Source organism: Homarus americanus, unplaced genomic scaffold (genome assembly GCF_018991925.1).
Source record: "Homarus americanus isolate GMGI-L3 unplaced genomic scaffold, GMGI_Hamer_2.0 scaffold34921, whole genome shotgun sequence".
NCBI lineage: Eukaryota > Metazoa > Arthropoda > Malacostraca > Decapoda > Nephropidae > Homarus > Homarus americanus.
The window spans coordinates 5087637-5109408 of NW_024741901.1; the positions used below are offsets into that span (position 1 = coordinate 5087637).

Here is a 21772-nt window from a genome sequence, read left to right on the forward strand (position 1 = left end):
TGAAATTATTTATAATTATGATAGTTGTATTATTTGTGATGTTCTTCTTGTTGTTCTTCATTATTGCTGACATCTAGCATTCAACAGTATTGCTATGTAATGTTTGTATATTTTGATGATTTTTGGTACTTATGGTACGACGTGAATGACGCATGATTCAGTTTGCTCGGGTCTTTTCATATGAAGTGAGTTTGATACCCCTGTCCTTGTATTCATGGTAAAAAGTAAAAACTTGATTGTTGGCAGAAATATAAAGTTGATCATAATGCTTTCATCATCAAGTATCCTGAACCGTCATTTAAAAACTAGTTAAAATTCATGTTATTTAGCTGTCACATAGGCAAGGCACAGTACAGTACAGGCATCTGACTTACACGGAGAAATGAAAATGTAGATAAGATTAAGTGATGTCTGAACAAGGAAACTCAAGAGGGAAATAAACAGCCAACATTAAGGGGAATATAATTGAGTATAGAAGTGGATAGTTAAGAGAGAATATTTGACAGGCCACTGATTGGGGCAAGAGGATGCTAAGCCAGTGACTGAGAAGGAATATTTCTTTTCTCTCTCCCTCGATAGTACTCATATGAGAGTCCAGTGTCACCCAAACCACAACCTTCATTCAGGAGGAGGATGGCATAAAAAGAACTTCTTCCCTAAACTCTTGCTTAATAATATTAATGCTAAAGTACAGATGATGGTTTACCAATTATAGTACAGTATTGTACTATCATGCAGCTGTATCGAGAAATGAAGGCTAAAGCTGGAAAGGATGTTAATTCACACACCCACCCACCACACCACCCCACACCACCCACCACACCACCCACCACACCCACCACACCACACCACCCCACCACCCCACCCACCACCACCCACCACCCCACCCACCACACCACCACCACCACACCACCCCCCACACCACCCCACACCACCCCCACACCACCACACACCACCCCACACCACCACCACACCACCCACCACACCACCCCCACACCACCCACCACACCACCCACCACACCACCCCACACCACCCCACACCACCCACCACACCACCCACCACACCACCCACCACCACACCACCCACCACACCACCCACCACACCACCACCACACCACCACACACACCACCCCCCACACCACCCCCCAACACCACCACCAACACCACCACCAACACCCCCTCAACATCACACACACACATCCCAAACATGGGAATTAACACAGCACCAGAGTGAGGGTGATGACTGCTGTAGTAATGTGTTCAGTGGTTTGTTTTTATACTATTATATTGAGTGCAGGACTTATTGTGTGACAAATTTGTGTGGTGGCAGTTAACTGATGCACAAGTGTATGATTGCATGGTGGTGGGTTAACGATCAGCTGTTGAGGAATGCTTGGCAACATTATTTTCTACTCCATCCCACACCTTTCTGCTTTCTCACTGCATATTTTAAGATATTAGGTAACGTCATGTTGAAGGGATACAACTTTGCTCATTTGTACTTACACTCAATTTTGTGGGTAGATATCAGCTGTTCAATAGTATCTGGCAGTGCTGCAGGTGCAGTGTTACTAAAGAAACTGATAGATGCCTCACCTCTTCACCACTTGCCACAATCTCCCTCATCACCATCACTACCACCACTACCTCTATTATCAACCACCTAAATCATAATTTCAGTGATGCAGAGATGGATTAGCTTCATAGCAGAGCCATATGATATCCACTGCCTCGCTACCTCCCTCCCTCCCTCCCTCCCTCCCTCCCTCCCTCTGTGTCTGAAACTACTATTAATCAAACGACTGTCATTAATGACACAATATTGTTTATTTGTTATTCATTAATTAGTAGATACATTACTGTAATAATCTGTGTTTATTAATACCTGTACCCTTCATATACGTCATCAGGAACCAATGGTATGATGACATCTTGTTAAAAACTAATTTATTTTTTTTATAAAATGCACTACTTTATTATTAAAATATATTCTGTACCCTGTATTGCCTTTAATGGGGGTACTGTACAGTCATCTAATCAGTTTTGAGTACCGGGTATGAGAGCTAATAGATACGAGATGACACTTGATGGATAAACATGCTGGAGGTGGGGGGCCATTGTCACTATCGCAAGTTTTTGTATTGATTCATTATTATACAGTATTCTCGTTTGATCAGCCTGTTATGGTGTATGTTTCATCATACAGTACTGTATTAAATAATAGAACAATTTTCAATATAAAATGACTTCAATTAAAATGGCAGTCTGAATCAGAGAGTAATTTCTTTCCTGTCGGTGTGGGTGGGAGTGGGACAGCCACTCCTCGACTTACGACCACCCGGACATACGACCGCCCCAGTCGTACCAAAATTTTTTCAAATTACGTATTTGAGTCCCGACGTTAGTGATTGCTCTGTGTACTGACAAAATTTTCGTTTGTAATTCACTTTAAAATGGCTGGCAAGCTTAAAAGTGAGAGTTTTGTGGTGCTGAGAAGAAAAAGAGACACCCATTTTAGATTTTCTATGTATTATCTTCGCATTTTCTACTTACGACCTGGATTTGGGTTCCTAACCCCGTCGTAAGTCGAAGAGTGGCTGTATTTATTGCCACATTCAAGTTCGGTTTTACTTCATTATTGTGTATTCTCGTATGATCAGCCTCTTTCGGTATATTTTTTATCGTTAATAATATAAAATATTAAATAATATAAAAAAATATGCCAGGTGTGTGTGTGTGTCTTTTAATAAACCGTTTATTATTATTATTTACGCTGCACCTCACACCACCCACACCCACCACCCCCCTCCCACTCCCCCGCACACCAACTACCATGGACATAAATATTTATATTTGTGTGTTTGACCTTAAGGTAATCAATTAATTTATTTTATTGTTTTATTTATTTTTTTGCTCTTTTGCATAACTATTGTGTGTACATGTAACAGAGCAAAAGAAAATTAATAACAATATGTATATCTGCTCAAAACCACAAGTTGAAAAATGATGACTGCGTAACTCAAAGGTTGGCTCGGTAGTGAAGAAGCTGGCCTCATGAAAGCTGTGGCTAGTCCGCCCAGTTTGAAGTATTACCATTGGGTATCGCCATTTTTTTATTTGCAAATAAGCGAGGTATGCTTTGCGAATATCGAATAGGGGTGTTAATATATCAATGGTGGATAAGCCAATTTGCTTGTAGCAAATTGCAGCATTGGGTTATTTCATCTTTTGGCAGGATACTAATCCACCAATGTGTTTTCCATCTTGGGGAACTGCACCTGGTAGTGTACTCATTTACTGCTTAGTGCACAAGGATTGGTTTGAAGGGAAGAATCTAATTATCCACATAAATTGGGAATCAATCCTACAACCTCTCAATAGTGAAGCAAATCCTCTACCAAATCAAAATCTAGAAAGACAGTTGTAATTTTGGGCTTTTTGGAGAATATCCATCCCTTCCCAATGAAAAATAAATCCTTTTTATGAAATTGCATTTCGCGATATGCTTAAATATTAAATGTATTTAGTGAAGCAGCCAATCTGATGTTACTCCATAATCTGTTACTGTGGTTGGATAAGTGAGAAGTGACTGTATGTGACAAGTTTGGTGGATTCCTCCATGGTATGTATTATCTGGTGACAGGAGGATAACCTTGTACAAATTTATCCCAGTGACTATGTCCATGTGTCTGTGTTTTAGGTTAATTACTTGCTTTTACTACAGCAAATAATAGTTTCACTTCAAAGTTTTGTAAGCATATCACCTAAAGTTTGCACTTCTAAATGTTTAAATTACTGTTAAATTATATTGAAGTTGTTAGCCTCATCCTTTGTCAAAAGCTAACTTTTATTCGGTTATAGAAACTGTTTGTGCAGATGTGGATGCATGTGTTTTCCTGTTACCTTTACTAGTGTGCTCACCATTATTACTTTTTTCAGAATGGTAGATGTGGGTGGTCAGCGATCTGAGCGACGGAAGTGGATCCATTGCTTTGAGAATGTTACCTCCATCATCTTCCTTGTTGCTCTCTCTGAATATGATCAGATTCTGTTTGAATCTGATAATGAGGTACAGTACTTAATGAAGAATATTATGTACTGTATTGTGGAACTATATTTATATTTTGAGCAGTAGAAACCGGTTAAAAGAAAGTTTGTATAATTTGAGTAGTTAATGGGGCAGGAGGCTGTGTGACAGCTGCTGGCATATTTTGAAAAATTAAAATTAATTATGAAGGTGTACAGAGCATGGATTACAAATGTGTAAAGAGAAGTGAAGAAATTACAAAGTAAAGTAGGATTTAAAAAGGATTGATTTGAATTCACAAAGGTTAAATTTCTTGGCTACAGTCAGACATACTCACAGGAAGTAATTCAACTCACCAGTGAAACTGGCGCTCATAACTGTTTAGGAAATTGAATATAGACAGTTGTAAAAGGTATTGGACTTTGTTATTTAGTAAAAGTATTGTTACATTGGCAAAATGTTACTCAGGTAGAAGTAAAAGTATCCAAAGTTCAACATACTCAAGTAGAAGTAAAAAAAGTATCTCGTTCATAAAGGTACTCAAGGACTGGAAGTAAAAAGTAACAAAAAAATTATTGTTTCAAATATTAAAATAAATTCATTGATTTATAAAAACTAATTAACTAAACATAATAATAAAAGACACACAGTATTACACCTGTTTATTTGCAAATCTTTCTATTGAGATTAATCAATAACTGATTCTTGGAATTGTGGCCATCCAATCAGGATCTTTTAGGCCTAAATATAAGCCCAGCACAACCTACCGAAAGAGAACACGTTCAGCTGCTCTTCTCCCTACAATCCATCGCAGGGATAGTGAACGGGCTGAAAATGTATCCATTCAACACTATGATCACTTTCTTTCCACACAAGTATCGTCGACGTGGACTTATGGTCCACAGACATAATGTTGTCTCTGTTCGCATTGGGTTAGGATACAGACCCATCTGGCATGTATCTGAGGTGGGGGATGACCCTCACTTCTCTTCTTGTAAACTGTGTAACTGTCCCAACACTAACACCCCTCAACACTATTGCCTTGACTGTCCCACTGTCAGGGACCTCCTACCACAGGGAGTCACTAACCACTATATGTCACCATCTACTTATTCGTAATAATTTATATTTAATTCTTGTACGCTACCCATGCTTTGGTGGGTGCTAACTCACATTGTCCTTAAATCATATTACATGTTATAGTGTGTCCTGCAAGACATGAGTACCAATGTATTAGTGTGTGACCGCATGGTCTTGTGACTAGTCTTAAGAACATAAGAAAATAAGGAGTCCCCTAGGGTGTAATAAATTAATTAAATAATATATAATAAGCCCAGCATGACTAATCAGATGCTCATAAGCAGTGGATGGTGGTTGTGGGGTGTTAAGCTTGAGAGATAAGTTACATAATGTTAGGAAAGACCTCAGTAGCTGCATTTCATCCCCTGGGCATGCCAAGCAGCTGTCAAGCTCCTTCAGTTGAGGAGTTTGTGGATGAGTGTGGCTGTGTTCGCATATTTGTGCACGTAATACGACCAATTTCAGGTTTGTCTTAATTTTTGCACTTACAGAATTGTAATCAACTTGTTCACCCTTATTTAAAATATCTTTTGAGTAATAATATTAAAGTTTGAATCATATTTCAGTAATTATCAATATTGTTACACCAAAGTCATCAACGGCTAATGAAATCGGACAGCACCCACATTAAAAGGGCGAAGCCTAAGCAGGTTTGAACTTGGTGCAATACTTTTCAATTCTTTCACTCCATACGCTTTGTTTAGGTCCTATCCAATATACTACCGTACCTAGGAAAATATAGAATTATTTTTATTATTATATCACAGTTTTTTTATTTTTTATTGCCTTACATGCCTCCAACTCTTCAATATTAATCAAAATATTCTCCATAAGCGGCCATGATCTGCTTATGTTCACCGGGAGAAATCACTGATTGGTTGTTAACTATTTGTGCTGCTTGGGCTCTGCAAAAGGCTAACGCCTGATCGAGGTGCTGGCTTTTCCCTTGGAATGTGTCATGTGCACAAATCAAAAGCAGCGACTGCGCATACAGATTAGCTAACGCGTATGTTAGCTATTCCGTGCATCAAAAACGGTTACAATAAACGCCATAAGACTCATCGTGAACTGTCTCAAATTGGGGTGTGGTTGTGATGGCGTCACTTTTTTATTCTAATTGATGAGTGGCTGAATTTTTTGCACCACATAACATCTGGCAGGTGCTGGGGGTGGGGGGGGGTTAGTACTTAGTTATTTAGACAGAATTTTAAATACAATCGGTCTCACATATGTATAGATACATATCGCAACCTCTTTGAAATTCATTTTAGGTATAGGCATATGCAAAAAGCAACTGATGTCTAATGGGAAGAGCAAGACCCTGAAGGAAAGGTGGGGGAGGGAGGGATAAGAGGGTAGGCTAGGTGAGGTGGGTGGTCAAAGTACTAATGGACACAAGATGATCAAAGGAAAAGTCCACTGTCATGGCCACTACCACCTGACCTGGTCACCTCACGGGACCTCTAGATATGTGACCGTGTGGTGCCTACCCACACAACTCTTTAACTATTGGTACTATTGGAAGAAAAGTACCTGTATTAGAAAACTATACTTGAGTAAAGGTACTAAAAATTTGAGTACTTTTTAAAAAGTGAGTACTGTATCCAAAAATATTTCTTGAGTACAGTACTCAAGTAAATTTATTTAGTTACTTTACAACTCTGGGTAAGAGGAAGTTGATAGGCTCCAGATACAAATAATTTATTTAGAATTACTCTTCCTGTTATAGTTGTAATGTTGAGATATGCAGTGGCTATATTCCTAAAACATAATCCTGTTTTAATTTCAAGATGAACCTCTGTTCCCATTCTTCTGTAGTGGGAGCTGCCTTGCTAAGTATCTCCTTTTGAGGAGTCTGGTACAGTATTGTTGGCAGGGATATTTTAATAATTTGTTCTCCATATTTATGTTTTAATTATGAAAATGAGATCCTAGGCCCTGGGGTTGCAACTTATACTTGGGTTAGTTATTCTTTGCTCAGTTACAAAATGTGATTTTATGACTGATCCTTCATTTTGTTTATACCTCTGACATTTTTAAGCTAAATGTCCTACATTTGAATTACTTCTCAGTGTAGTATAAGTAAATGGAGCTGCTGTTGAGAAAAAAAATGGTGTTAGAAAAGGAAGTTAACTTGATCAGGGGTGGTCGTAATAATAGTTAAATTTAGATATACATTTTCTATAAATTTTGTAATGAAGCAAAACCAATGAAGTTTGCTTAACTCAACAGAACCGAATGGAGGAATCCAAGGCCCTCTTCAAGACTATCATCACCTACCCCTGGTTCCAGCACTCTTCTGTTATCCTTTTCCTTAATAAGAAGGATCTATTAGAAGAGAAGATCATGTACTCACATCTTGTGGACTATTTTCCAGAATATGATGGTAAGTTAAATTGCCAAGTGTAGGAGGGTTCTGTGTGATATAATTAAGTGGAGAACAGTGTTTCAGGAAAAGAATTTCCTACAATATTTGCAGGTATACCTGATATAGTGTATGATGGGAGTTATTGTTTAGAGAGTTGTAGCAAAATTGGAGTGCATACTAGAGGAAGCATAAATTGGGTTTAGAAAAGGAAGAAGCTATGTGTATCATGTTCTTGCATCAAAAGAACAGTGGTAAATTTTTCTGAAGAAATTTTAAGGCATTTTATGAAGTTAAGAAGAAAACAAATATAAAAAGTGATGTAGAAAATATTGTAAATTCATGGGGTACAGGCGAGATTTGAAGGATATTTCGTGTTGGGAAGAAGTAAACTGGTTCCCAGTGAAAGTAGAAGTACAGTCTGGCAATGTGATGTCACCACAGAGTTAAATGTTAATATATTTTTTTATGCATGGGGTAGTAAGCTTGGTGAAGGAAAAAAAATGTTAGTGTGAGGTACAAGTTTAGTAAATAATGAAATAATTCATTTGCTGTTTGGAAATGAATGTGTTTTAATAGTTGATATTAAGGTATAGTTGCTAGAGTTAGTACAGTATATCAAGAAAGAGGTGGAAGGGTGGAATGGAGTATTGTCCTAGAGGTGAGGGGGATGGACATGCAAGAAACAGCAATGTGTGTTATTGAGCTGAATATGCTACTGATGGGTGATGCTGACTTAGGCTATGTGATTTGACAAGGGTGTACCAGATATTTTAGCCTTGTTATGAAAGTGAGATAGCATTGCAAAGCACATTTTTTACAGCAGCATGAATGAATGTGTATTTGCATGAGCAAGGAAATCCTAACAATTGGTTTGTTATAATCCTCAGGAGAGAAACAGGATCATGTTGGGGCTCGTGAATTCGTTCTCAAGATGTATTTAGCCCAAAATCCAGATCCAGACAGAATGTGTTATTCTCATTTTACATGTGCCACAGGTCGGTCAGATCGTATGAATTGAAAGTAGCGGCCATATAGTATTACACATTTTGTAATAATTATGCTAACAGTTTTGATTTGCTTCTTTGTAAATTGTCTCTCATGTATTAGTTTCAGAGCTTTTCAAAGTAGAATGGGTTAGTAAAAGACACCTAATATATGTAGGTCATTAAATGTTGATAATCTTGTGTAAGTAAATACTTTAATGTACAAACATTGCATCTCAGTGCCAAGTAAAGATCTTCTCTGTTGCTTTGGTGGAAAATTTGAGTAAGTTCATTTACTCTCCAAAGAACACGCTGTACGTATACGTTAGATGTAATTATTGTAGGTATCATCTACCCACAATCTTGGCTGTATTTAGAACATTTAGTTGTGTAATTTTTAGTAGTCTGAAAGTGTCATGAGGAAGCAAATTAATTTTGAGGTTATGAAATAACATGCAATAGTAGACCCTGCAGAACATTGATAATGTATGTCAGCCCAGTTGGCAAGTACTGTAGGGAATACAGTATATTGTATATCAGTCCTTTAGGAAGTACTACTACAATTTTGAAATGTTTCAGTGTATAGTAACTATCTCATTTGGTTTATCGGCTCATTCTTTCAGAGAATCTACATCATTGCCTGGGATAACTAGTACAGGTACACACCATTTAAATTTACTCACAGCATACTCTTGTTTATATCTTGATGGGCCATATTTTATTGACAGCGTATTGTCTTCAAAGCATCTTGGGTATACTGTATATTTTATATATTCCTTATATTTACTGCCTCTGACCTCTCACCATACTTTTAATTGTAACCAAGAGTACAGTACAGTATTTCCCAGTTTACAGGAATATTTTGTTTAATATAATATATATTTTTACTGTGGCAGTGTAAAGAAGCTCGGTGAACAACGTCCACAAAAAGTAAAGATTGTACTGTACAGGGTACAGTATTGCAAATATTTTATGTACTTATATTTTTTGTTCCTCTATAGCTCCTCAATCTTTTTATTAAAATTATTATATTACTTATCACATTTAGATGAAACTGTGTACAGTTATCCCCTGTATTCACGAGGGTTACGTTTTTGGGAATCGCCGTGAATTGTGAATTGGCAATTACTGAATTTAATGTCTAATGGAAAATGGGGGTATGGTACCATGGCTACCAATACAGGTATTATAATTTTTGTCATAATACTTTGGTTTAAAAAGGATCAGTGTTTCAGAGATGGTGTTGATATATGTAAGGAGTGAATTTTTTTAATACAAATTATTAAATTTTAACAAAATAATTATTATCTCTACATATAATTTATGTAAATAAACACAATGAACTTATATTTCCCAGGTTATTATAGTTAACCCAAGTAAAACTTTATTCTCTAAAACAGAGCATAAGAGTAAAAATTGCAATACAGTAAGTTCTCACCTAACGTTGGGGTTATGTTCCTGAAAACGCGACGTTATATGAATCCACATTAAGCGGATCAATTTTCCCCATTAGAAATAGATAATATACGAGTTAAGTTCCCCAGCCTCCCTTTGCCCCATGAATTACATTACATATACAGAAAATCATTGCCATTTCTATAGAAAATAGTATATATATATAGAACTACATTACTAAGTTTGTATTGGTACTCACCGATGGGCGGAGGTGGTAGGGTGAGTGTGTGGTGGGTAGTGGAGCGAAGGAGGAGGAGGATGGGAGCTGCCTCCTCCTCCTTCTGTTATGACTGCTCCTCCTCCGCCGCTGTTTGCTCCTCCTCCGCCGCTGTTTGCTCCTCCTCGGCCGCTGTTTGCTCCTCCTCGGCTGCCAGCTGTTGTGAAGAAGCTGCTTCTGCCATCCCGCGACGAACAAATGAATCCAGTGTTGACTGCTTGGTGCTACTCTTCTTCTCCTTGTGGATCTCAGTGTAACAACCAAGACTGTCATCAATGCTGCGTTGAACCTTTGAGCTACTTTCTCTGTTTGGGTCGTCATCTATAAGGATTTGTATTGCTTGCTGGAACATGTTGAACGCTTCTGCCATCCCCTTGATAGCGTTTGTTGAGGTTCTTCTTCGTCGTCGTCGTCTTTACGGGACTGTGCTCTGTTAACAGTTGCACACCTTCGTTGGTGAGCTCTTCTGTATGGGATGCCGGGATGTCCTCAATATCCTTTGATTCCAGCTCATCAAAGCCTGCCTGTCTAGCCAAGCTGAGGATATCCCTATTCACAGCTGAGACTAAGTCCGTGAATCCCGTAAAACTGTTGACGCACTCGGGCCATTGTGTTGTGTTGGCGACAGCTTCTACACCTTAAACAGTCACGCCTAGGTGGCCCTTGGGCCGGCCTCAATTTTGAGGGGCTTCCATTATAAAATCTAAGCAATTAGCCTTTACGCCTTGGGCTAGGTTGCCGCCAGCCTTACCCCCCATGCTGGGGTAAAACGAGAAAAATCAACTTTTCCAAAAATAATTTTTAAGCTTTATAAATGATAAAACAATAAAAAATACATAAAAACTATACATTGTCCCTCTAGAAACTTCCGTGGCGCCTCAGTGACGAGACAAATAATGGGAAAGTTTTGATTTTTTACATCGAGCGCTCGCTGTCACTACATACTTAGGGGTCATTTTCCCCGCTTGCCTTTGTGTCCAAGTTGGCCAATAATTCATATATTTACTGATCATAATACTTATTTCCTATAAATAATTCATTTAGACTTTATTTTATTTACATTACTTTTCATAAGAAGTTCTCAGCGACACACACACAGTGTCGTCAGGCTTTATGTTTGGGAGAACACGTAGGTCATACAAATAATTATCGGAATAATAATTCCACAAATAAATACATTTATAACATAATCATAGCATTATCATCTTGTAATACTACACTAAAATAAAACTACACAACTTTTAGTAATATTACTTTGATACATGATAAAATGGACAAACAATGAAAATGAAACAAACAAAAGTAGGTAATTACGTTCAGGAAGCTTCCCTGTGGCCGAGGTGTGGCGTGACAGGCAATTGGTCACAAGGGAACCTGATAACCCGCGCCGGGCATTTAAACAATGGCAGGAAAAGGCGCACGTTCTAGAACGTCACCCGAGGCCTAAGGGTTAATCCCAAAAGAATATAACTTCCATCTACCCTTGATATATCTATGTTGTGCACATTTTCAAGCAAGAAAATAAAACAGACATATAAAGCAAGCAAAATAAACCTTAAATCAGCAATGAAAATCATGAATTGAGAAAGTTATTTGCATGTGTTGAGGACGGTAGAGATAGTTTCGGGTGGCAAGTTCAAGTCTACCACTCTGCTGGTCCATCACCACTCTTGTTATATCTTATCACATCAGATCAAGCTGTCCAGAACAAGAGGAACTATCACTGGGACATTTAGGCATGATTGATCTTTTTTGTGGGGAATAGCCCACCTGGGCACAGGTCATCGACCCACAACGGGGCTTGGGGGTGGAAAAAACAAGAATTAAAATAAATGACGAAAAAACACGAGGTCAAGAGACACAGTAAGTATAATCAAGAGCAAAGGTGGTGGGAATGAGTCAGCGCAGTGCGCAGAGCCCTCATGGCAAGAATTTGCACCACACCACAGCCCGCAAATTCAAAACCGCTGTTCTGCACCTCTCCCGATCAGCGATCTCCGGGGTATCAACAAAACTATCTGGGTATTTTCCCTGTATGTAATCATCGGAGCGGTTATATCCACCTGGGTTTGGCACAGTTTTGAAAGGGAGTGTAAAGGAATCTTTGTTATTGAATTAATCAGATAAATTTTTTTTATTTTTTTAGAGTAACAGGTAATCTGCTGGACTTACTTTTTATTATTTAGGATTGTTGGAAATGTTTTTCTGTTTAAGTCCAGGCTTCATTGTGATATTTTGAAGTACAGTAGCACTACATTATTTATCATTCAAATTGATCTTGACTGGCAGGATGTTCTACAGACAGAAAAAATTAATTACTTTCTCATACCTATGGAAATACAAACTTATATATACAAGTAGTTGTAGCAACATTAATTACTTTCAGGCCCACGGAAGGATGCCATTGCAGCCCGAGAGTTCATCCTACGGATGTTTGTAGAATTAAATCCTGACCCTGAGAAGATTATCTATTCCCATTTCACATGCGCGACAGGTAAAGAGTGTTATCCTCGATCATGGCATGATCCCTGGTCATTTCCCACTATATACAGTACAGTATATAACTGGGAATCTTGAGTACTGTACTTTTCTGTCTTCCTTTTTATTTTTATTTTGGCATGGAGTTCAACAAGTGCCAATCGTCTTCTCAAGTCTTAGTTTACATTTTTTCCTTGAGTAAAATAGGACTTGTGAAGAAAAGAATAAAGGGTGATTGTTTTGCTGGCCAGGTTACATGATTTGCAAAACAAATGCTCCTAACTTTCTTATCATAATATAGTACACTTTTAACTGTAATTAATCTCCATTATTCATGTTCCAGCTAATTTTTTTCTTTTCTTTTTTCTTTGCATGCTGCATGTGGTTTTCATCTTTTGCATGTTGGAAATTCCTGCATGTGTTCATGGTGTGGTCCCTTGTTTTGTACCTCTTGGTCCAATTTGATCAACATATTCATTAAATTTGTTCATGATCATAACATCAATGTTTCATATCAAACTGAACTGTGAAACTGAAAATACATTTTACATGAATTTTTCTTTCAATATGATTGAAATACCTTTTAAATTTTGTACATGATATTCATAAATTTTATTCAATTTTCATTAAAATTAACTGGATAACCTTTCTGAAAATTTCATCAATTTGTGTTCTGAAAAGACACCATTTGACTTTTTTTTGTGAAAACTAAAGACACTGAAAACATCAAGTTGGTGTTCTGTGCTGTGAAGGACACTATCATGCAGAATGCTCTTAAGGAATACAACCTGGCCTAATGTCTTCATTCTTTATGTTCCATCTGTTCATCTACCTTTTCAAGGTGAATGTTCCTCTGATGCAAGTTACTTACCATCCTCTCTGCTTTTCAACTTAGTGCATTTCCATTGTCAAGTTTAATAAAGGTGAGGAGGGGCCTCTGTATACAGTAGTGCCTTTAGATAGATTAGTGTAATTAAACTGGGATCACAAAGGTTTTTTATTTTATTTTTTTTTTAGAATTAGAGGTTGCAAAGTTAGAAATCAACAAGCAAGATGGTACCCTCATTTTATTTCCCTTATAATGTATGCTTGCTGAAGGAAGCTTCATTATTTCCATCTTGTTTGGCAGCATAAGGAAATGGTAACTGGTTAACCTGTGTGATGCTGAAATCAGCTTAGAATGCTTCAGCAGGTTCCAGAAGATAGAATTGGATAGTGGCTGAAATATGTGGAAATTATACCAATACATCGGGATGCCATCTGAAGAAATGGGAGTTCCTTGAATAAAAAAATTCACAATCCAGGCCCAGAGCACTTAAAGCAGTGATTTTTAACCTTTTTCCCTGTTCACACCCCTTCCAAACTGCCAAGCCGTTCTTGCACCCCTTCCCCAGAATTGATGAAAGAACATATTGTCATGGGAATTAATAACAGATCCATCTTGGTTTGTTATCTATATTGACAACTCAAAAATAAATAGTGAAAATGCAATGAATTACCAAGGTGCAAAATATACCCAATTGACAACTAAATAATACATTGTAAAAATTCAGATAACTGCAAATGTGCAAAAATTACTTTGTATTTGCTCGTACTTTGCATGGTATGTTGCGGATGAAGCCGATTGATTATGCTTGCGCACCAAACTCGGTGACTTTTTTGCTGTTGTTTGCCCTCCATGATGGCATCGATCCTTGGTGTTGGTGCCGAGAGCTATTCGCATGTCTTGTTGAGGATCCAACCAATTGTGTCATATTTAGCTGGTATCTGTACTCAAGCAATACACGTTATCTGTACATTAATACAAACACTGAGCAATATAAATACAATTTAGTACATGTAAAATTAGTAACATATGACAAACTCATAACATAAAACAGCAATTTAATGCTCAATTTTTTAAGCCATTCCCCTAAGATTAGCCACGTTTGATCACAGCATCCTCACACCCCTAAGAAACTGGTGTTGCACCCCCAGTTAAGAACCCCTGACTTAAAGAGTTAAAAGCAAGAGGTGAGAAGCATTGGTGCTGGCAATGGTCAGTGAGGGAGGAAAGTCAGTCTAGTGCACTCATAGATTTGTTTCCTAAACCAACAGTGCTAGGCTAACACAAACAGCATAGCTCTTTAGCTCTAATGGGTACTGACTACAGTTTTCACTGTCACATCAGTATTCAAGCTTAATATTAGTAGGTTAGATTTTATGGTCAAATTTCTTAGGGCTAGGGGGCATCTGGGTTTATAACATGGGTCTTAGGGTCAATAATTTTTTGAGCTGGCATGAATCTCAGCTTTTTAGACTGGGATTCTAGTGAAAAATGTGTCCTGTTTAGCAATAATTCACCCCATAAACACTTACTCAAGAACTTATGCCACACATTAAGTGGGACCTTACTGTATCCACTTTTGACATAAATAGCTAATACAAAGTTTTATGCCATGCTAGTAGGGCATTGTGATGTTTGAAAGACCATTATCATCATATCTAAAATTAATTTCTGTTGGACTTTGGGATATTGCACTTTTTTTTTAAACTTCTCTTATTTTTTAATCAAATATGTGATAATACTTACAGATGATCAGATTTAAGCTTGACTCTTGATCTGTTAAATAAGCAGCCTAGGTTTTATTAATGACCAGATCGTGTGACTTATGTAGTTTCACAAGTTCCACCAACACATTTAACTTTAGCCCATTGTTGGTATAATTTCTGCAGGTTCACTTCATTTTCTTACCTTCATCATTTTAACTTTTACAGCTCCTGGGATGTCCCTTTACCTACATCCATATTTTTATTTGGCATAGTTTGAATGTCCAGGTGGGACAAAGTAATTTGTATAGGGTATTTATGTACTAGACAACTCAACTCACATGTGATCTTTGTCTCAGTCTCGTGGTCCAGTTACCCACCAGCTATCATGATTGATGGATATCCTTCAATGCCTTGTGACCCACCTTGTTCCTCCACACCCAAGCTGAGGAGTTTGCTCAACATTAGTTTCTGGAAATTCTGGGGATGGGAGATATTTTTCCAGGTTTGAGAGATGATGTAATGGGCAATTTCTGGAACTTCTGAGAACATTATTATGTTCCCTGGAAAATTCCGGAATGTTGGATTTTTTCCGGCTTTGAGAGAGTCATCTCGTTACCTGGAAATCTCTCATTCGTGGAAGTTCTCTGCACCAGTTGTTCTGGCTAATGGAGGTATCACTGATCTGGACCATTCTTCTTAATACATTTTATAGTTTGAGTTTTGTTGTAATTTGGTAGTGCCGAGTTGCTTTCAGTAATCTTGTGAATAAAATATTTGAACCCCCCTCCATATGTGCATGTGTACATGCTTAAAAGTGTGCACACACACTAGCATGCACGCACCCGCTCACCCACACACACACACACACACACACACACCAATACCAAAATATGATATTTTGCACAAAAAAGTATGCTTTTCAAGGAGAAAAACATTAACTTTGCAATAAAGCCAACCTATCCTACACTAATTCATCTATATTCTGGCTTCATTCCTCCTTATTTACATTACAGAAACCTCAGTAATACTATAAAGCTAGGCAGTGACACGATAGTATTGGCCGTCTTGGCAAGATGATCAACTTTCCACTTATATCTAGACAATTAGGAATGAATGCTTTCATTGCCACTGCATACTTAGGCCTTCTGAGGGATCAGTTCAACCCCTTTAGTCTAAAGGACATTGCACCTTTCCAAATAGGGCATAAATTTCATTAGTAAATACACATTGCTTTTATGATACAGAACCAGAATGGCAACTAGGCTGAGGTAGAAACAGTATCAGGGCCTCTGTGCATTCAAATGCACAGATTGTGTAAGACAATTAGACACATTTACATACCTTTCAATATGGGTAAGAAAATTAAATTATAAGGCCACCATTATTGTCTGGAAAAAGGTTGAAATTAATGTCTTAAGATTTGTGAAATGTAAATGTGATAATTGCAATTTGTTGGGATCACTGTCTTTACAAAACCTAATGGAAGAATTATAGAATATTATCAGGAAATATCTGTCTGTTATAAATTGGATGCAGTACAGTACTAAGTATTTTTTTTATAAATTAGACCTTTGATTATTGTAACAAATTAAATATGATGTACTGTACTTAGATCAATATGTGATGTGAATAGGGTGCAGGGAATAAGAAAAATAATATTAAGAAATGGAAGTATCAGGCAGAGAGAAAAGCAGAGTCTGCTCAGCTGGTATGAACAAGTTAAAAGAATGGAGTGTAAAATATTACTAAGATAAATATATACTGTAATTTAGAGATGGATATTGGGTGGTAGAGGAAGAGATAGACAAAAGTGGAGAGGGAAGCAGCACTGTGCACGAATGAGCAGGGAGCATTTAGGAGGGAGATGCTAGGTTGTGTATAGCACTTGAGGGTTAACCTGATTTGGGGCCTTGTGTCGATGAATACCTTAACAGAGTACATTAGTTTCAGCATTATGAAGGAAAGGAAAATGTGTTCATGTTCCTCATAGTTTTGTACATCTAGCAGGAAAAAGTTGGCAAAGACAACTGTATTAATGCTCTGGTTTTTAATTTATATAGGATTTCTTTTAATTTCCCACTTGGTCACTTGTGTTAGATTGCAATTTTGTGGCCAAAAAGTATAAAATCACTTAATTTTAGTCATGTGAAGTGCTGCATGTTATAAAACCCTTGATTTTACTAACTTATCACAGTATGTGGACTTTTTGTTTGTTTGATTCATAGTCCTTGAGATGATTTACTTTAGTTTACATCCATGTGCATCTGCATGAAAGCTTGTTCAGTGGTTTTTATATTTTTGTGTAAATTTGTTGTTTGGAGCTTTAATGTCAGAAATATATAATCAGTATTGTTACTGCTATGATTAATATAATATGCATATATTTTATTTTTCTTGTGTTTTACAATATACTTACTCTTTTCCTTACAGACACTGAGAACATAAGGTTCGTCTTCGCTGCTGTCAAAGATACAATCCTGCAGCTAAATCTAAAGGAATACAACTTGGTGTAACGTTGAGCTATGCTCAGCTGGCTGAGAGTGTACACTAGGTGAAGTGACAGCATATTCCCTTTTCCTGTAAGGGGCTGTCGGCTGAGGTTATCACTTCATCACCCTTACATGGACACTATAACCAATTCTGTAAACAAGGCAGTCATATTTTGCATCTACAAACCCATTTTCAGTGTCCCAAGAAATAAAGGCTCTTTGCTTTTTTTATAATAATTGTTTTATTATAATTATTATTGTAAGTATTCAGATTATTATTTTTGTTATTATAATTATTATTAACTCTTCAAGATTGTGGGAGCCTTAACTTTACTTCCAAGCCAAGCTATCCTTTTTGGGACAGCTTTAGCTATTTGCAAATAGCCTAATTAGGTGATGTTCTGATGCCAAAGGGCCTTGAAACTTTCAAATATGTAGTTCCAATTTATGTAACGTACGCCATTTCCAGTCCTGAGTTGCGTACAGTGTCTGTTAACCCAAAGTCTTACACACCCAGAAGGGGCGGATGAATTAGTCCAATGCCGTGACTAGTTCTCTCTATGACTGTTACCGTGCTGCCAGAATGGCCGCCCCTACCCACGTCCTGTGCTCATTACCAACGCTGCCAACGAGCCTAGTGCTCACTGGTCGTAAAGGTGCTCCTTAAGCCCCAATTCACGCGTGTGGATATGTGTGTGTCGCTTAAGCCACACTCAGCTGCTGCTACATGTACGTAACTTGGAGCTGATGTTAGTGTGTATGCTGATGAACATCGTGGGCTGACACACTCCACACCTAACGAAGTACTGCTCCAGCCTATTTTTCTTGCCTTTGCGGGAAAGTTTGCTTGCCTTGCAGGTGATTGTTAGGATGTTTCGTGTTGGTGGCTTTTGTATATTACACATATATAAACATTACGTGGTCTAACGTTCATCTTTAGTGTGTGATATTCTGTAGTTGATCATGAGAGGAGCTATCCATTATGTATAGGCCTGCAAAGTTTCCTGGAGGTTAAGGAAGAAAGAAATGTTTGCTACCAAAACTTTATGCACCTCCTATGTTATGCATCTGGACCCAAAGAATGTAGAGCACTGAAACCAACAGAATGATGCAACAGCCTAATGCAGTGAGTCCTATGGCATCCAAAGTGTGAAAATTAAATGAGAAAGTTGACAGAACAACAGAAGATGCTGTTCCGAAGTAAGAATATTTGAGTGACATAAGGAAATAAGTACTACAGTGCTTAGCAGCCATTGACCTTCAGTTTACAAAAATCTGAGTAATTCTGATTTTGAGTACGAGTTGCTGTTGTACGTGTGGAACTATGTCTATCCCTGCATGGGCATAAGTGCTTGTGATATATTGGTGGTAGCAAATATGGCTTTTACATGTCTCATAAGGTAGCCTATTCTCTCCTATCTGGTGAAAGGCCTAACCAGGCACTGACAATACCCACCAAGTGACACAGAAGCTAATAGGTGAGGTGCTACAGACTATATAGGCTCTGAAGTATCTACTCTTGCCTCGAAAAGTGCAATTCAAAGTTAGCTGACTCGGAGCTGAGACTTAAGACTCTTGTGGCTTATGCGAAAGTGAGCCTAGACCGGTATTTTTGAGTATCACTAGCCATTTACTGATAATCATGCTTGTATGTGACGTGTGTTCAATGCAACCTGGGCACAAGGGTGTGCCTGCAAGCGTGTCCAGCACTGTCCTCATTGATAGTATGTTGATTAATGATAATGAGAGTGATGGTGATGATTGTTGAATGATGATGACTGTAGACGGAAGCACTAGTCAGTATGGGTGTGGGTGAACCCAATTGCCCACTGCTCATGTTACTTGTATATATGTGTCTGTAATAATAACTATTAGGTGTATGGGTGCGGAGAAGACTGGCAAGCCCTCGTGGATTGTCAGTAGAGAAGGTAGTGAATGAGCAGATGCAGAGAGTAAATGAACAGACCATGGACAAAGACGTTCCAAAAAGCTTGGCGCACCCTAGTAAAAGGGCTGTGTGGAAATTCTAGTCTCTTGTGCCATCAGGTGTTTCTTACTAGACAAGCCCAATCTGTTTTGGGCTGGTCTGAACCTGGCCATTGTGGCAGACAAACACAGATCAGCTGGTCAGGGAGAGAAAACCCATAGATGACAGCTGAGCAGAGCAGGCAAAGTAGTTCATGGTGAACTTTTGCCTGCAGCATAGACTTAGCTCAATCCCCAGCCATGTGAGGTACGCATGAGACGTACGCATGGACGTGTGCTTCTGCTTGCAGGTTCTGCCATGTTTGTTGGGCTGCTTGTATAATTAGTAGAGACTAGTATAATTACACACAGCCCTTGAAAAGAGCCTTTACCTTCCAATCGTTTGTACACTTGTTGTTATATTCTATTAACTTCAGGTTGCATTTTGTCTATTGTTTGTAGTATGTACAGAACCAGTAAGGTATTATTTTTATTCATTATCATTACTTTTATGGACTTGAAAGAATGTGTTGACAAGTAATTATCAATCATGTGTATTCAAAAGACTTGTACTAAGGTTTAAAGAAATTGAGAACCCCATATGTACCAAAGTATAACTTGACTTTATTTTTGAAGTGGCCGATATGTAGCACGCGGCAGCAGCGAGCGGGGGAGGCACCCACAATGCCACCTAACCTGCCACCCTGTCCTGGTTAATAGCTTTAGCCTTGCCTCCCGCCTTGCCCGCCCTGGGTCATCCCCTGGCCTTGGGGGGGCATGGCGATCTAGGCCCCAGGACAGCAGTGGCATGGGGGGGCCAAGGCCCCAGTCTCCCCCCTGAAGGACCCCGGCCCCTCCCTGGCTTGTTGTTAAAGGCAGGATGTAACCAGTACTAGCACACAATAGCTAAAGCTGGCAACATCTTGCTTTGCCTCCCTCCTGCTGCCTGACCATCACTCAGCGGTGACTGGTTGGGCACAGGCGTGTGGGCAGCAGGTGGCATAACCTTAAGGTCAACAAAACCGCTGCTGCCTACACCACCGCCCGTCTTCCGCGTTGCTTCACCCACACCAACTCGGCTCACTCTACTATCCATTAAGCTTCAGACCGAAAGAATAAGGAGGGATTTGTGTTTTAAGAATAAATATTTATTGAAACAATGGTGTGCTCTTTTTTTTTCCTCCCCCCCAAAGAAAAATTTCTGATTTTTATTTGTACACTTATTAATTTTTTTATATCTAAAGTGGAAAAATCTTATTAACCAGGTGTTAAAGAACCGGTGGAGATTCAGTAGTTATAGTTATTTGAATCCTGTATACCATGTTCAGTATTTTGTCATGTTTAATAATATTTCTTATTGGTTTGTTCCCTCTTGGAACTACAGTACATTTAAAGTATGGCCACCAAGAAAGGCCTTAGGCCATTATATTCAGTACACTTCTTTAATTTGCTCCTATCCTCTCTGGGACATTATTGATGAGCATTCTCCATCATCCCCACATGAACACTCCTCTCCATGACCCATTCTTTTTTGCACTTCACAATTTAAAATTTGTCTATTGATACCTTAGTTCATTTCAATAGCTAAGAGTTGTAGAAAAATCTTGTGTTCTATGTTTAAGTTTAATTCCTGTAGATAAGAGTTAGGTTGTATGAAAATTTTCTTAGCACAATTGTGTTTTCTCCTTTTATAATCCTCCCCAAAGATCCAGTTGCCTTTCTCCTTTGCAACACCATGTAAGAACAGTACTGATACCATAAACTTTAAATATCCCAACCTCCTGCAAGAAGCCACCACCCATCCTAATCTTATCTATTCTATAGACTTCAAGGATTACCATTCCTCTCTTTATTACAAAATGCAGAATCTTGCCCAAGCTTTACATTTTATTTTGAGCTCCATAACTTCATAACTCATGTTGTTAAAGTGAATAATATATGGTGTTACAATTTTCCCATCTAGACTGTCATGATAGTTATGGGTGAAGGAATGCCTTGCTCTGTGTTGCAGCTACAGTTGTATCTATAAATTAATAAGAAAACTGTTAATGACATATAATATAGCCATTGCAATATTTTATGACTGGGGGAATCCATCCATTTCCTGTGAACCTTTAAAGTAAATATATATCTATATGTGGCTTTGACCTATGATGAAGGGACAATGTATGTGACCAC

General features: G+C 38.2%; 1 protein-coding gene across 4 annotated transcripts in view; it reads left to right on the forward strand.

Annotated features, from left to right (window-relative positions):
- Positions 1-20755, forward strand: part of LOC121876245 (guanine nucleotide-binding protein G(q) subunit alpha) — a 43552-nt gene extending 22797 nt beyond the window's left edge. For 2 of the 4 annotated variants that reach the window (XM_042381259.1, XM_042381258.1), the window contains exons 5-8: positions 3940-4069; positions 7340-7493; positions 12517-12624; positions 17571-20755. In XM_042381259.1, coding sequence (XP_042237193.1) covers positions 3940-4069; positions 7340-7493; positions 12517-12624; positions 17571-17653 — 475 coding nt within the window. In that variant the 3' untranslated portion in view covers positions 17654-20755. Of the gene's footprint in view, positions 1-3939; positions 4070-7339; positions 7494-8362; positions 10054-12516; positions 12625-13322; positions 13450-17570 lie in introns of those variants that run through there. The other 2 variants (XM_042381260.1, XM_042381261.1) reach the window with 2 other exon arrangements.
- Positions 20756-21772: the final 1017 nt, after the last annotated feature.